Source organism: Labrus mixtus, chromosome 8, assembly GCF_963584025.1.
Source record: "Labrus mixtus chromosome 8, fLabMix1.1, whole genome shotgun sequence".
Classification (NCBI taxonomy): Eukaryota; Metazoa; Chordata; class Actinopteri; order Labriformes; family Labridae; genus Labrus; species Labrus mixtus.
This window is the reverse complement of record NC_083619.1, coordinates 25947494-25962493: the sequence shown is the minus strand read 5'-3', so window position 1 is coordinate 25962493 and position 15000 is coordinate 25947494. Positions and strand designations below refer to the sequence as shown.

General features: G+C 40.7%; 2 protein-coding genes across 3 annotated transcripts in view; one reads left to right on the top strand and one right to left on the bottom strand.

Moving 5' to 3' along the window:
- LOC132979544 (neurofilament heavy polypeptide-like) overlaps positions 1–2429 on the top strand; it is a 21701-nt gene extending 19272 nt beyond the window's left edge. For both annotated transcript variants that reach the window (XM_061045444.1, XM_061045443.1), the window contains exons 11-15: positions 1–103; positions 205–530; positions 1072–1136; positions 1408–1449; positions 2149–2429. The exon at positions 1–103 is cut by the window's left edge and continues 87 nt beyond it. In XM_061045444.1, the coding sequence (XP_060901427.1) occupies positions 1–103; positions 205–530; positions 1072–1136; positions 1408–1443 (530 nt within the window). In that variant the 3' untranslated portion in view covers positions 1444–1449; positions 2149–2429. The remainder of the gene's footprint in view (positions 104–204; positions 531–1071; positions 1137–1407; positions 1450–2148) is intronic.
- The window catches only part of LOC132979539 (contactin-associated protein-like 4), a 340781-nt gene that overhangs the window by 176147 nt on the left and 149634 nt on the right, over positions 1–15000 (bottom strand). The gene's annotated exons all lie outside the window — the stretch shown is intronic.

Below are 15000 nucleotides of genomic sequence, written 5' to 3'. Positions count from 1 at the left end.
CGATGGGGAGGAGGAAGAAGAAGAAGATGGTCAGCGACGCTGTAGCTGCTTCAGGACAGACGGAGGGCGCAGCGGAAAGTAAGACGCTCAAAGGCAAGAAGAAGTGAGTTACTTTCTGTTCTTTTTGGCACCTTTTATGGAGAAAATGATAAATATTGAACATTTGACTGATGCGCGGTAATTTATCGTTGTTGTTTTTTCCAGACAAAAAGCAGCAGCAGAAGAGACACCCCAACCAAAACCGGCCAAAAGACCTCCGCCTGCTCCCTCCCAGGAGGACGAGACACCAAAGAAGAAGAAAAAGACGAAGCTGAACTCTGAAGCAGAGGAGAACTCCTCCAAGGAGAACAACCCGCCAAAGAACGACAAGAAGAAGAAGAAGAAGAAGAAGGGATCGGTGAAGCAGGAGGAAGCTGCAGCTGAGGTTGTCTCGACTCCAGGGAAGAAGAAGAAGAAGATAACAACTGGAAAAGAAGAGACGACAGAAACCGCCATCACTGTGAGCTCAGACGTCTCTGCAAAGAAAACCAGTGAGAACACTTTTGATTGTTATTATATATATATTTTTTAAAGGTTATCGGGACTCAGGGGGCAGAGTGGTTAGTTTGTACAGAGGCTGGAGTCCCAGGTTTGAATCTGACCTCTGGCTCCTTTCCTGAATGTCATTCCTCTCTCTCTCTGATTTCTGTTTCTGTCCCGTTTCTCTAATAAGGCGTAAAAAAAAGTGCCAAAATGTATTTCCCCTAAACTCCAATGGTTATTTTTTCTGGGTTTTTTGTGCCTTTTAATGTACAGATAGGAAAGCGGATAGAGTCAGAAATCAGAGAGAGAGTCAGAGTGGGGAATGACATGCAGAAAAGGAGCCACAGGTCGGATTCAAAACCCAGGCCGTCCGCTTGGAGGACTACAGCCTCCGTACATGAGGGGGAAAACAAACTAACCACGAGGCTACCAGCACCTTAACTATGATTTTAAAAAAGGACATTTGATGTATAAATCAAAACTAACTTTGTTGTGGATCACACTTTATGAAAATGTGTGCTGACTTTTTGTCCTGACTGATGTTTGCAGAGAAGAACAGATTAAAGGAGGCGGTGGTGGAGACAGAAGCTGCTGCAGACGCACAAACTCCTGGGGTAAGAATCCCACACGGCTGGAAACAAAAAGAGAGCATAAATAAATCTGTCTGTCATGAATAATACAATAAACGACAGCTTTATTATCATGTTAGACTTTAGATTTTTCCTGTTTTAAAACCCTTCAGAAGCTTTTAGAGTAACGTCTGGTTCCAGATGTTTCAGTACATTTATTTAGAACCTGAGGGGCATGAACGTTAACAAAGAGTTGTCTTACAGAGTAACATGAAAAATCATCCTCACCTGACTTTACTTTTTTTGATTCTGGCAGAAAAAGAAATCCAAGAAGGCGATGGCTTCTGCTTAAATGTGGGTAAGTAACTCGTCAAAGTTTTAACCTTCAACTAATGCTGAACGATGAAGGGAGTGAGAGAGGCTCGTTATTCTAAAGGTCTGATGTACATACAGTATGTGTGGTGTTCAGGTACCTGAATCACAATCAGCTTTACACACACACGAGGAATTAGACTTTAGTGAACTGAGCTCTGTATGTTCAAAAAGTCTAACATTACATAAAAACAAACACAAAATAAATAAAGACTAAAATGAACAAGACTAAATATGACATCAGAGCAGTGAACATGCTAATACAAACATATTATTATGTAACAGACGAGTTAGTTTAAAGTAATTACATGAAGAGTGTGCATAGATATCATGATTGTTATTGACCCTAAAATGAGTTTAGAAGTGGAAATACTCTGAACTTTGACCCACAATGTTTCCTTTAAGTGACTCCTGCAGATGTAGTTAGTGTAGTGCTGTCATCATCTCGTCTCTGGTTTCATTATTTTCTTAACACATCTTTCCAGGCAAATGTAAAGTAAAATGGTTTGCAACAACATAAACTGCATGAAATGAAATCACAGTTACAAACATTTCTGATGAGCCCAGAATCAGCACATGAACATTTCACCTTCTCATGAATTAAATTTAGAGATCTATGGAGCTTTCCTTTCAACTAATGAATATTTCTCTTCTCTCTCTCTCTCCTGGTGTTTCCTCTGATCAGACGTCAGTGGATAAAGTTTGTACCTGGACCTGAAGATCCCCGACCAGCGGGACAGTCTGCTCAACGTTTTGTGCCTTTTTAACTCCTGAACTTTTGTTCTGTTATGTTCGAGTCAACATCAGTGTTTTCAGTCATTTCTAACTGTGTTTTTGTTTTTTCGCTCTAAAAACTGTGATGGCAATAATTCTACCACACGCCTCATGATTTAGGCCCCGTGTTCACCTGCCGTTTTTTTTCTGAGCGACAGCGTCTTTTGTCAATAAGGAGAGAGCGTTAGCGGCAGCAAGCGGCCGGCCGGAGAAAAAAAGCAGCAGCGCCAAGAGTCTTTTTTTTTTCCTGAGTGCTCCGCCTTATTTGTCTCCCTGTACTCACATCTTCTCGCTCCGCGTCCTGCTAAAGTAGGAGAGCAAGCATCCTCCGCTTGATGCTCATAGTGAAGGGAAAAAAAACGATCTTAAATATAAAACAGTTAAACTCAGCATACAGACAAGTCGCACGTGCTGCGCTTTTACTCTCAGAGATCAAGCGCTTCATCCAAGTGCTCCAGAGCGCGCAGGTGGACACGGCGCTACATTTCATGTTTTGATTACTGTCATCTGATTGGAGGTTTATTTTCACAGTGTGATGTCAGAGACAGAGAGGAAAACGTTTGGAGAAAAGCCTGAAATCAGCAAATTATTAGATCACAATGATTTGATATGTAGTTTAGTTTTACTTTTCTAACTAACTAATTCGTCGTTCCACTTCCTGTTCCATATTTTGCTGAAGTACTGCACACATTTGTCAAACAGAGGCCGACCTTTCATTGACCTGGATGATAACATTTCAGACAGGCCGATAATGAATTTCGTTTAACAATTGTCTTCAACACTTTTGGTATAAAAGTAGTGAAAAAAAAACATCACTACTCTCAACGAAGCAGCCAAAGTTAAAGTTCCTAATGTTTAAAACCCAAAAGTATTCAGTTTAAAATGAAATAAAAGTGCATGTATTAAATGACTCGTGTTTAATGAACCTGGAAGTTAAGTTTTGATTCATTTATTCATTAAAGAAATCGTCATAGCAACTCATTTTCCATCCTCAGTTGACTTTAATTTTCAGCGTCTAACGAGAGAGTTTGTACCCGACTGAATTCTGACACTTTGAGGTGAGAACATATTTCAGTCTGCATCAAATCAGAAAGCATCGAGCGTTGATATGAAACCTTGTTAATGATCCAACCTGCTTCCTGTCGAGAGCAGACACACAGTCACACTCAGGTTCACACGTGACTTGGAGAATAATAATGTATAACCCTCACTGTTTGAATACATATTAGGACCTCCTCTTTTCAACAGTGAAAGATGTTCTTCTACATCAGACATGTTGTATTCACACATCCATGATCTCAAGCTGTGAAACTGAAGCATTTCAAACCGCTCATGTTAAAAGTTAATCTCAGTTAAACTTTGTTTTCATGATTTTGAGTTGAAGAAGTTAGTTCAGTTTGAACGTAGAGGCTCTTAAGTGTTGTTTTGTTCTTGTTACTTTCCTGTCAGTCAAAACTGTGAAATCCAGTCTGTGTTTGGAGACGCTTTAGTTTCCAGAGGTCTGCTGTTTACACTGTTTGTCTTTAGAATCCCACGAGCTGTTAACTATGCATCGTATTCAACTGCTTTGATATTCTTTTGTTGTTCCCGAGGACCAGCGTGTGTGGGAGGGAATAAAAACTCTTAAAAACTTTGATTTTTTGCTGTCAGTCTCGTTATTCTCTCTTCATACTGCATGCCCTGTTTCACATCTTTTCTACATTTGATTCAACTTTTGATTGATTGATTTTTTTTTTGAACATGTAAAAAACAAAAAGAAATTCTGTAATTAAAAATATGATGAAAACAAATCAAATATAAACACAACATTTCATACCAGAAAAGGAGTAGGAAGAAATGTATCTAGCTTATCTAATCCTACACCTTTTTAACTCAACTTTTAACATCAATATCCAGTTTAAAATAATAACCATAGCCTACTTAAACTAGTAGTGCCTCAGTTAATATTATTTGTTATAAGGGTGTGTACAAAATTAAGATTTCAGTAAACCAAATCACTGATTTGAACTTACTTTGTCAGAGACAGGCCATCCATACTAACTTGCTGCACCGTGGAGGAGAGAGGGAGAGAGCCTTGTTAATATATTTCTGGTTCACAAACTTATCAACTCTATATGCATCAGGGCTTCTTAATGAGAGCTGACTTTAGCTCTCAAAACATGCAGCAACACCAGGCTATCAGAAGGGACTGGACCTTAAATTGGGATGGGCTTCTATTTTAAGTTTTACGGTAAACTTAAATTTATTTTTTAACACCTGTGATTCAAAAATTCTGTTGTTCCTCTTTTAATGATGCAACACAATTAGATTTGTTTCTCGCTTTCTTCATCCCTCCACCTGTAAATCAATATTAACACAAACACAACTGGACTAGAGACATGTTTTTTTTTTTTTTTTATGCCTGAGCTTCAGATGAGAGACACGTTGTTTTTTACTGACATCGATTTCAAAACCTGGTTTCACACAGAGCGTCTGCTTCCTCACCTGAGGTGCTCTCTGTCTCACAAACATGGATTTCACCTGAAACAGACAACGAAAAAAATGAATTTTGTGTCAAACATGTGCAGCGTAAAGGAGAACTATTTTACATGTGCTAATGTTTCTGGTTAATGAGTCTGTCAGATTATTCATTTCCAAAGATCTTTGAGGATCTCTATCGCTTCCTCCTGAAGATCACATTCCTCTAAATGTAAACTTAAGCGTGACATGATCTCACTTTCTAAATTTAAAAAAACTTTATTACATATCAAACTTTTAACTGAATTGATGTTCTGTGATTTCATCAAACAGAGACACACACACACATGTAATCTGTGGCATGCATCTCTTTAATCTAAACTATAACATTTAAGGAGGCTCAAATAAAGACTACACTCTTCAAAGTCACAGAAAAACTATTGTTTGGGGTATTTTTATTAAATGTATTTACTTTGTAAAAAGATTTCTGCTGATACAATTTTTGTGTATATAGTATGTATATATGTATGAATGCATATAGATCTATGTTTATGCATGTATGCCAGATGGGACGCTCACGTTTCAATCATAAAACATTTTACATTTTGTTTGAACAAAGACAGAAGCACCAAATCAAACTTATTGATCTGCACAGGTAAAATATTACATCTACATTAGAGTCAATCTGAAAACAAGAAAAAATAAATACTCTAGACTCTAGATAAATCTTTGCAAGGAGTTTTTTGCAAAAAAAGTTAATCCTTAAGTGTTTATCTCTATCCTTTTGAAATGTTTGGAGGATTTGAATTGGGAACCAAACAGTCTTAACTTGAATTTATAACCTAGTTCATTTAAACTGTGATTTATTGGACATGTGATAAGTTTTGAAAGAAAAGCCAATAACTGACTCTGCACAGCAGCCTGAAAGCAGCTTGTTTGTTGTTAAGTACACAAAGCTTCATTAAAGTGCAGATCTGTGTAATCCAACGATCATTTCTCTCCCTGAGACAAAACGACAGATTATCTGCATGAATGATTCTGTTCTGAAAAAGCAATTACATGTAATTACAGGACAAATTAGTGGTGAGAGTGAGCGGAGCAGCCAGCAGAGATAAAAAAACGACAGAGAGTGAGCCAGCAGAGCTTTACGGCCTGAACCCTGAACGCTCCCAACACTTTGAGCTTAAATCAGCGCTAAAGAAGAAGCAATGTGCTCGGATCATCTGGGTAATGTTTCCCTCAGGTTAAAGGAAAGAGCGCAGAGAGTTTTTACAGACCTGGAATGTCCATGTAATGAAAATACGAGCTCATAATGGACCTTTTTACAGCAGCTTGAACCCAAAGCTAAAATACAGCAGAATAAAGGATTTAATATGAAGCGTGGGTGTATTTATGTACTGGTATTATGAATATTCATCATTTAGGTTATGTCTTCATCTGCAGAAAAAAAATCATGTGTATAAAAGGGGAAAACTACGGAAGAGGATTAGGCCCAGACAAGAGAAATAGAGAATGATAGTTTGATAGTCCTGTTTTCCTGTTGTCATCTTTAAAATATTGGTTTTTGCAGTAATGAACTTCACAAAGCGTTCATCATGTTTGGATTGGAAGAGCTGGAGAACTACAATGAAGACCGCACACCCTCCCCCTGAATAAGGATTTCATAGTAGTAACTTCTCTCCGGGTGGGGAGTGAGTCCTTTCCCCATGTGAAGAAGTTTAAGTATCTGGGGGTCTTGTTCAAGAGGGTAGGATGGACCGTGAGATAGACTGAAGGATTGGCTCGGCGTCTGTAGAAATGCGGGCTTTGTGCCGGACCGTCGAGGGGAAGAGGGCGCTGGTCGATCTTCATTCCAACTCTCACCTGTGGCCTCAAAGTGACCGAAAGAATGAGACTGTGGACTCAAGCGGCTGAAATGAGCTTCCTCTGGAGGGTGGCTGGGCTCAGCCTTAGAGAGAGGGTGAGGAGCTCGGGTCGAAAGGAGTCAGTTGAGGTGGTTCGGGCATCTGATCAGGACGCCTCCTGGACGCCTTCCTTTGGAGGTTTTCCCGGACACGCTCAAATAGGAGGAGACCCCGGAGTAGACTGACTCAAGACTTCGCTGGAGAGATTATATATCCTGCCTTGGAATCCCACAGGAGAATCTGGAAAACGTTGCTTTGGAGAGGGAAGTCTGGGTTGACTTACTGCGCATGCTGCCACCGCGACCCGACCTCAGATAAGCTGAAGAAAACGGATGGATGGATGGATGGATGGATGGATGGATGGATGGATGGATGGTAGTAACCTGTTGATTACTGGTTGATTCTGAAATTACCGAATCAAGCTAGAATAAAAAATTCCAATCATCTGGCCATGTCTTGTTTTACAGCATACTTTCAATGCACACGGGCTACAGATCAATTACTAACTGATGCATCGTACACAGATGTTTCCAGATGTTTACCTTCAGCTATCCAACAACAAACTCAGCTCATTCACAAACCGAACCTGTCTGTGTGCGCTGGAGCGAAAAAAACCAAGCACAAACACCTTGAGAGGTGTAATGACCGACAGTGATTAAAACTAATTTCACGCCGTTGCAGTTTGTGAAGCTGCACACACACACACACACACACACACACACACACACACACACACACACACACACACACACACACACACACACACACACACACACACACACACACACACACACACACACAGCAATTTGTCAAGATTAGCGTGGATGCCCAGAAGCATATCACAGCTGTCAATCAAAGCACGACCTCTCATGACCACTGACGCGCCATGGAATAGGTGAGGGGAGTTTCCCCCTTTCAGATTTGTCCAAAAAGTCACTGATTAAAGTTTTCTTTGCAGTGACACTTTCAACACCTTCTCTGATAAAGACCAGCTACACCGATCCAGAGGTAATGAGCAGTGTACCATGAAGCTCCCTGACTGTTGTCATCTGTCCCAATCATTCCTGCTGCACGGCTTCATTTTGATTTGTTGCTGTCCAATAAAATCTGAAAGTTGAGTTTTGTCCCTGAGGCAGCGACCTGAAGTCTGTATCGACTGGATGCACAACTAAAGAGAGATGCAAAAAAAAAAAAAGAGCTACCTTTGTGTTTTTAATTCCTCTGTGTGAGTGTATTTTCTCTGTTTTCTTTCACGGCCGTCCCAGCAGAAGCAGAGGGACAAAAAAGCTTGTTACATGTGTGCAGTTTGAAGACCCCAGCAGAGCGATGTTCCAGCAGGGAGCAGTGTTATTGTGTTCTGCTGTGAGATGGAAGGAGTCTGCTGAGGTTTGGTCCCAGCGATTTGTTTGTCTGCCGAATGAGTTTTCTGTCTGTCATTAAAGCAGCCGTGCGGGGAGAAGCAGTCCGCCTGTCACGAGCCCCTCTGAGACCGCATCGGAGTTCAGCTTCCCCCCCCCCCCCCGCCTGCCTCCGTTTATTTCTGTCCGTGTCTGTCCCCGTCTGTGTCAGTCTCTGCCAATTGTCAAAGTTTGTCTTTGTCATTTCCTGCCTTTTGTTTCTCTTTGTATCGGTCCCTGTTTGAGTCGGGTTTTTCTTTGTCTGCATCCATCCTGTCTCTGTCTTTATTCTTCCATTTCTGTCATTTGTCCTTCTCCTATGTCTGCCCTTGTTTTGTCTGTGTCCTTATCTGTCTCCTCTGTAACCTTCTACTCTTACTTTATAGTCTGAACAAGTGTTCGTCTCAATTTGTGTCCATCTCGGTCTGTACATGAAGTTGTTTGCCTCTTTTTTTTTTCTGTCTATGTTTTATGTATCCTCTCAGGACAGTCTTTTTCCTAAATATAAAATATAGATTTATACAAAAGTAATGCTGCTCAATCATCACTTATGAGCATGAGCATGTGTAACAATGTCTGCAGAGAGCCTGTCCTCTGCCTCCATTCTGATGTTTTGGTTTGTTTTGGTTGGCACGGTACATATCTGGGCGAGGATGCTGGTGTGTTTCCTCCAGCCAGTGACAGCGCGCAGGTGAGTTCAGGAGTGGATACAACTCAATCATTTGACGCGATTCATACCGAGCGATTATGAAAGACGTGGACGTAGCGGGGTCAGCCCAAGTTCCCACATTTCTAAGATTTTTCTTAAAACTAGGCCCGATGTTCCTTTCTCAAAATGAAACCCTACGTTTCCACATTTCTAGGACATTTTCAAAACTAGGTCTTGTGTTCCTACATTTCCCTTCAATTTAAGCCCTGTCCTCCCACACGATGTTTTGGAAGCACTATAGTAAATGAATGAATGAGTCATTTTATTTTGATCAGCAGCAGCAGAAATCGTCACAATCACAATCAAAAGAAAAAATAAAATAGGCTGATCGAAAAAGGGTTTCGGCTGAAGCAGAGCTCATAGATGCCGAACCCTTGTTTTCATAAAATCTTAGAAATGTGGGAACTGTGGGAACATAGGGCCTAATTTTGAAAAAAATCGTAGAAATGTGGGAACATAGGCACGCTCTCCAGACGTAGCAGCAAAGAAGAGAAAATATAATCACAGTGAGGCGAAATGCCACTCGGATAAAGCTCTTTCTAAAACGAGGGAGAACCTTGTGTTGGCTTTCACCCTCAGACACAGAGTTGTCCTGCTCACTGTTGGACAGACAAGACACCAAACACCGGTGGTTTGCTTGCAGTGAAGGTACACACTACGTCCTGCAAGTGAGGGTGAGCTTCTGGTAGCGACGAGCCCAGGAGGAGGAGGGGTCCAGTTTGAATGTTGTGGTTACAAGCTGCAACGACAAAGCTACTGACTCCACCTTTAAGAGCTGAGAGTTGCACATAAATGACATAGCTGCATGACTAACCGTTCCATTTGAAATGTGCACCTGTAAAACAGTCACATCTTAGAAATAACCGACAACACATCATCCACAACCCTAACCCTTTTTTTTGCTCCTTGAAGCAAGACAAACTCACTAGTTATTGGATTCTAAGACTACTCTAAAATAAAAACCTAACCCCGTCTGCACCTCTCAACCAAAGCACCTAGTGGAACGGTCACTGTGCATGAAGAGTCAGTGCGTCAGCAGCCTGTAGCATGTAATCACGACTCTGCTGACCGTCATGAATACTGTCAGTGGGATGATATAGGCTCCTTTTTAGTCACACATGTGCATAGAAAACATCTGTTATTCTATTAAAGGCTTTCTATGTGATTTTTCACACTTAAATAGAAATCAAGTTTATCCTCTGAAAATAACTCTGAGTCATGACTGTCTACAATGGGTGTAACACCCGAGTCCCACTGTCTGTGATGTTTTCAGAGTTTTCAGAGTCCTATCTTCACTTTGTTTACATCGCCCGGACGGCCGGCTGACTCCTCCCCTCGCGTATAAAAGTTATTTAATTGAGGGACTAGAGAAAAGAAGAATAACATACTGCACTCACTGCTTAACTGTGTTTCTAGATCACGCTCATTTCAGGTAAATTTACATGCAGTGTGAAGATACGAGCTTAATAAAGATCGCTAGCGTTAGCATGCTAACACAACAATGCAGTGCAAGTTGTTCTGGTTTCATGCTGGTGCTCAAGGGCGACATCTGCTGGATCAAAAAAATCACATATAAAGCGGCTGAAAGAAAATATATCACCATCTATTTTATAGACTATTGTGTACAGCTTTACTCACAGCTACAACAAACCCTTTCAGTATTCTTCAAATCGTCTCATGACTCCCTGATATGTCCCCCCCCCCCTGCGTGAAGAATCTTATGCTGAGAGAAAATATTGTGAATCAATGAAAAGTCTAAAGCTCAATTCAACCAAGAGGATGCATCTAATCTCTGCAGCCTGAGATAATCCTGACGCCTGAATCACTCGGGCAGAGGTGGAGGGAGAGCAGGTGTATTATATTCTGCTGCATAAAATATGGGTATTGTGTGCAGGTTATTCTGAGCACAGTCTCTATTCAAATGGGCTGATAGTAAAAGTAGCCGTATCAACACACAGAGCGAGCTCCCCTGAGTCTGTGATAGATTGCCCACGCTGGTTTGGGAATGTGTGTCGCTGCATTTTATGCGTATTTTCTCTACCTGTGTGTGAATGTGAGTTTATATGTTGTACTGTTTATCGGGACCTCGCTGCCCTCCAAGGCATTTCATTCACTGTATATATGGATCATTGTCTGACAGCTCAGTCTATATTAAACCTGTTTATTTCCATCCGTCTCTCAGAATAATCCCCGAGCTGCATGAAAAAAAACACTCCTCTGTCTCCTGTTGGACTGCGTCTCCTCTCCTATACACTCGCTCTTCTTTCTCTTTTATGGACCAGGTGAGATCTCGGAGCCTTTTTGTGGGGAGCTAATCAACCTGTCTGTCTGCCTTTGCATTGTTGTTCTGCCGAGACTCAAATCAATTCTGCAGAACAAGAATGCAGCAGGACAGTAAAAGCTGCAGAAGATTGCATTTTACTCAATTTAAAAAAGAAAGAAAGAAAGAAGCAGTTCATCCAGAAGCAGAGTCATCAATTTGATACTGTTTGCCTCGTATCCAGGAGCCTTGGATTGTAGAGAAAAGGAACAGAAACAGTTTGAATACATGTGCAAAGACAAAAAACCCTGCAGGCACTTCCGTCAGCAGCGCTTCCTCTTTGTCCTTGCCGAGGATGAAGTAAAAGTATTCCTACGCTACTTAACTCTGAAAACGTGTGCAGAGGTTTATCTTCTTGGCCACAGTTGTAGGATTGTCCTTGACGAGCCGTCTCCAAATACCCTTGAACCGGGGGTCTGTGAGTATAGAGAAGCTGCAAAGCAGAGGCTGTGGAAGGTTTCATGCTTTAAGATGATTTGAAGCATCTTTTAATGTGAATCCTCGGAGTACGGGGTGCAGAAAACTGCCTATTTCTCAGTGCGTGTTATCAAAGAGAGACACAAGGGGAGAAAATTGAGCTTAAGAGTAAAAAAAAAAAGGAAAATGTCAGTTGTATTTTGCAGAAGGATTAAACACGAGACGGGAGGCCGATCTGTAATAATACTGGAAGAATCAAAGGCTGTTGTGTTTTTAAGGGTGGAAAGCTGCTTCTGGCAAGGAATAATGAATATTTACTGGAGGCTATCAGGCCAACCTTCTGTACAGTTTAATACTTAAGAAATCATGGGGAGTCAAAGGCACCTTTATGCAGAGAAGAAAGGAAGAAAAAGTCCCAACAAAAATGAAGGTAGAGGAAACGAAGGAAGAAAAAGGAGCGAGGAAAGAAATATGATATAAAATGTGCACTGCAAGAGGAAAACCATGAATTTGTCATTTAGGATGTTTAAGTCAATGACAGTGTATGGTCAAAAAGGACAAAGAAATTCAGCCTGTAGACGTGAAAGAATAGAATAGAATAAAGAGAGAAGTCAAGTTTGACGTCCAGAGAACATTTAGTAACAAATATGAGATCACAGAGTTTAAAGATCAGCTGTGTTTGCTGTTTGTCGCGACACAGAGGCTCAACAGATCTCACTTTGTTAAAGGAGATCCATTATACTCACTTTCATAATTCAGCATGTCAGTCTGTGGCACCTATTGAGAAGCACTGTGAGACGTGTAGCTCAGAAACCTCCTTCTTTATCTGATACTGGCGTCAGTAAAATCCCTCATTTCAGCATCTGCCTGAAACGGTTCATTTCCGCTACTGTCTCTTTAAGAAAAAATATGTATACCCTTCTGAGTGCAAGATGTGTTACAGGAAGAGAAAATACAGATTTTTTGATATGAAAATATTCAGATAATGCAACACATTTTTTAACTGTTTTATTCTATTGCATTAAAGGCTTTATATGCAGCATCCAGCAGATGTCGCCCTTGAGCACCAGCATGAAACCAAAGAAACACAGTTAAGCAGTGAGTAAAGTATGTTATTCTTCTTTTCTCTAGTCCCTCAATTAAACAACTTTTATTCGTGAGGGGAGGAGTCAGCTGTCGGGCGGGCGATGTAAACAAACTGAAGATAGGACTCTGAAAACTCTGAAAACATCACAGACAGTGGGACTCGGGTGTTACACCCATTGTAGACAGTCATGACTCACAGAGTTATTTTCAGAGGATGTACTTGATTTATATTATATTTAAGTGTGAAAAATCACATATAAAGACTTTAAAGGCTTTATATGTGATTTTTTGATCCAGCAGATGTCGCCCTTGAGCACCAGCATGAAACCAAAACAACTTGCGGTGCATTGTTGTGTTAGCATGGTAATGCTAGCGATCTTTATTATGCTCGTATCTTCACACTGCATGTAAATTTACCTGAAATGAGCGTGATCTAGAAACACAGTTAAGCAGTGAGTACAGTATGAACTTTTATAAGCAAGGGGAGGAGTCAGCCGGCCGTCGCGGCGATGTAAACAAACTGAAGATAGGACTCTGAAAACTCTGAAAACATCACAGACAGCGGGACTCGGGTGTTACACCCATTGTAGACAGTCATGACTCACAGAGTTATTTTCAGAGGATATACTTGATTTCTATTTAAGTGTGAAAAATCACATAGAAAGCCTTTAATAAAGCTTCACACGTCTGACTTGTATCTACTTCATGACCTGAGCATCCAAGGCTCCGGGGTATTAAAGAGCCCATATTCTGCCCTTTTTGGGGTTTATATATTTAATCTATGTACCTACTTTTGTACGTTCACAATAGCTAAATTCAGAAAAAAGTGTCTGTTTTCATGTACTGCTCCTCCTTGCTCCCTCTACGCTCTGAGTCCGTCAGCTACACTCTGTTGAGCCCCCACTGTTAGACCCCACGTGGGCCAAGTCTGCTCTGATTGGTCTGCCGATCCGCTCTGTCGTTATTGGTCAGTTGCTCAGAACGCGTCTCGGAAATTTCAACATGAGCTGCAGGGTTTGCCACAACGAGCCAATGGGCTTAGATCAGTGATCTCACACTGACAATGACGCCGGACTGACACATTTTTATCGAGGGGGGCTAGAACCGAGCGTTACATGCAGCTAATGCTACAGCTAACAGGAGGACGTAGGAGAAGCTGCGTTTCCACAGACTTTTAATTTTTGCACATAGATGTGCCTAAACATGCACAGGACACTTGGAAAACACACTAAAGAGCATATAGAACCAGAAAAAGAAGAATATGGGACATTTAAAGTGTGAACATGTGGTCGGTAAGAGACTTCAACATTGAAAGTCTTCTTTTTTAAAGTTCCTCTGTGGATTTAACCCGTAATAGAAGGTGGGGAAAAATCAATACAGCATAGTATCACGATATTTTGTTTGGTGATATAAGTATCGATATTTTTAATATATTAACAGCAAATGTGCTTTTTTAATTTTTAACCACTGAAGGGTTTACACAATTCATTTTCAACAAGTTGCATTGTTAAAAATTTCCTGCTAGTTAAAAAAAAGTTAAATCAAAATTTATTGTATCGCAATTCTCAGCATATCACAAAATGTTTGAAATCTCAATAATATCAAATCGTGGCTCAAGTATCGTGTTTCACACCCTTAATAATCATTCATCTCTGTTTCTAAAATCTACATTTGATGAAGGTTATTCTCTAAAATAAAGATCTTTAGGGCCTGTATACACTGATGATAAGATGATAGATGATGCTTGACTATTTAAATTTCACAGTTTAAAAAAGGACATTTTTGCACACTAATGTTGAATACTCCTTTGACTCAAATGTTCCTGTTAAACATGTGAAACTCTTCTCATGGACAGGTTGAAAATAGAAACACTAATGGCCGTAACATGCTGTAAAAACAAGGAGACTCCAGTGTTACCACGCAGAGGGACATTTTAAGTGTCATTAAGACCTTTTTTTTTTCTCATAAATTCACAGTGGTAGTTCCTGGATCAGTGGGTCGTCTCACTTCACGGCTCTGATGGGAGAATTAAACCGCCCACGACACAGGAGGTAAAGCAGAAGACGCTGATTTAAAAAAGGGGGGCAGGGAGGGGGGGTTATTTCTGCAGATTGATCTTTGGTTCAGTGGTGCAGGAACTAAAGGAGCATTTGAATATCTCAGGTGAGGACTCCGGCCTCCCACAGAGACGCTTTAAACGGCCAGCATTATTTTCACCGGGGAGGAAAGGTGATGGTGACCTGACTGTGTGAACTGCATACTGACGCCGATATCAGCACCTGATTGGGTGTTATACCAGGCTAAAGGCGCCCCCCCTCCTCCCTCCACAAAGCTTTTTAATAGATTGAAAAAGTAGTAAACATCCACTAAGTGCAGGATGAGTCATCAGACATTTAAAACACTTTTCAGGAGGAGAATTATAGATAATTTGATTTTTAAAATACTCAGAAAAATGGTTTATTGATATAAATTT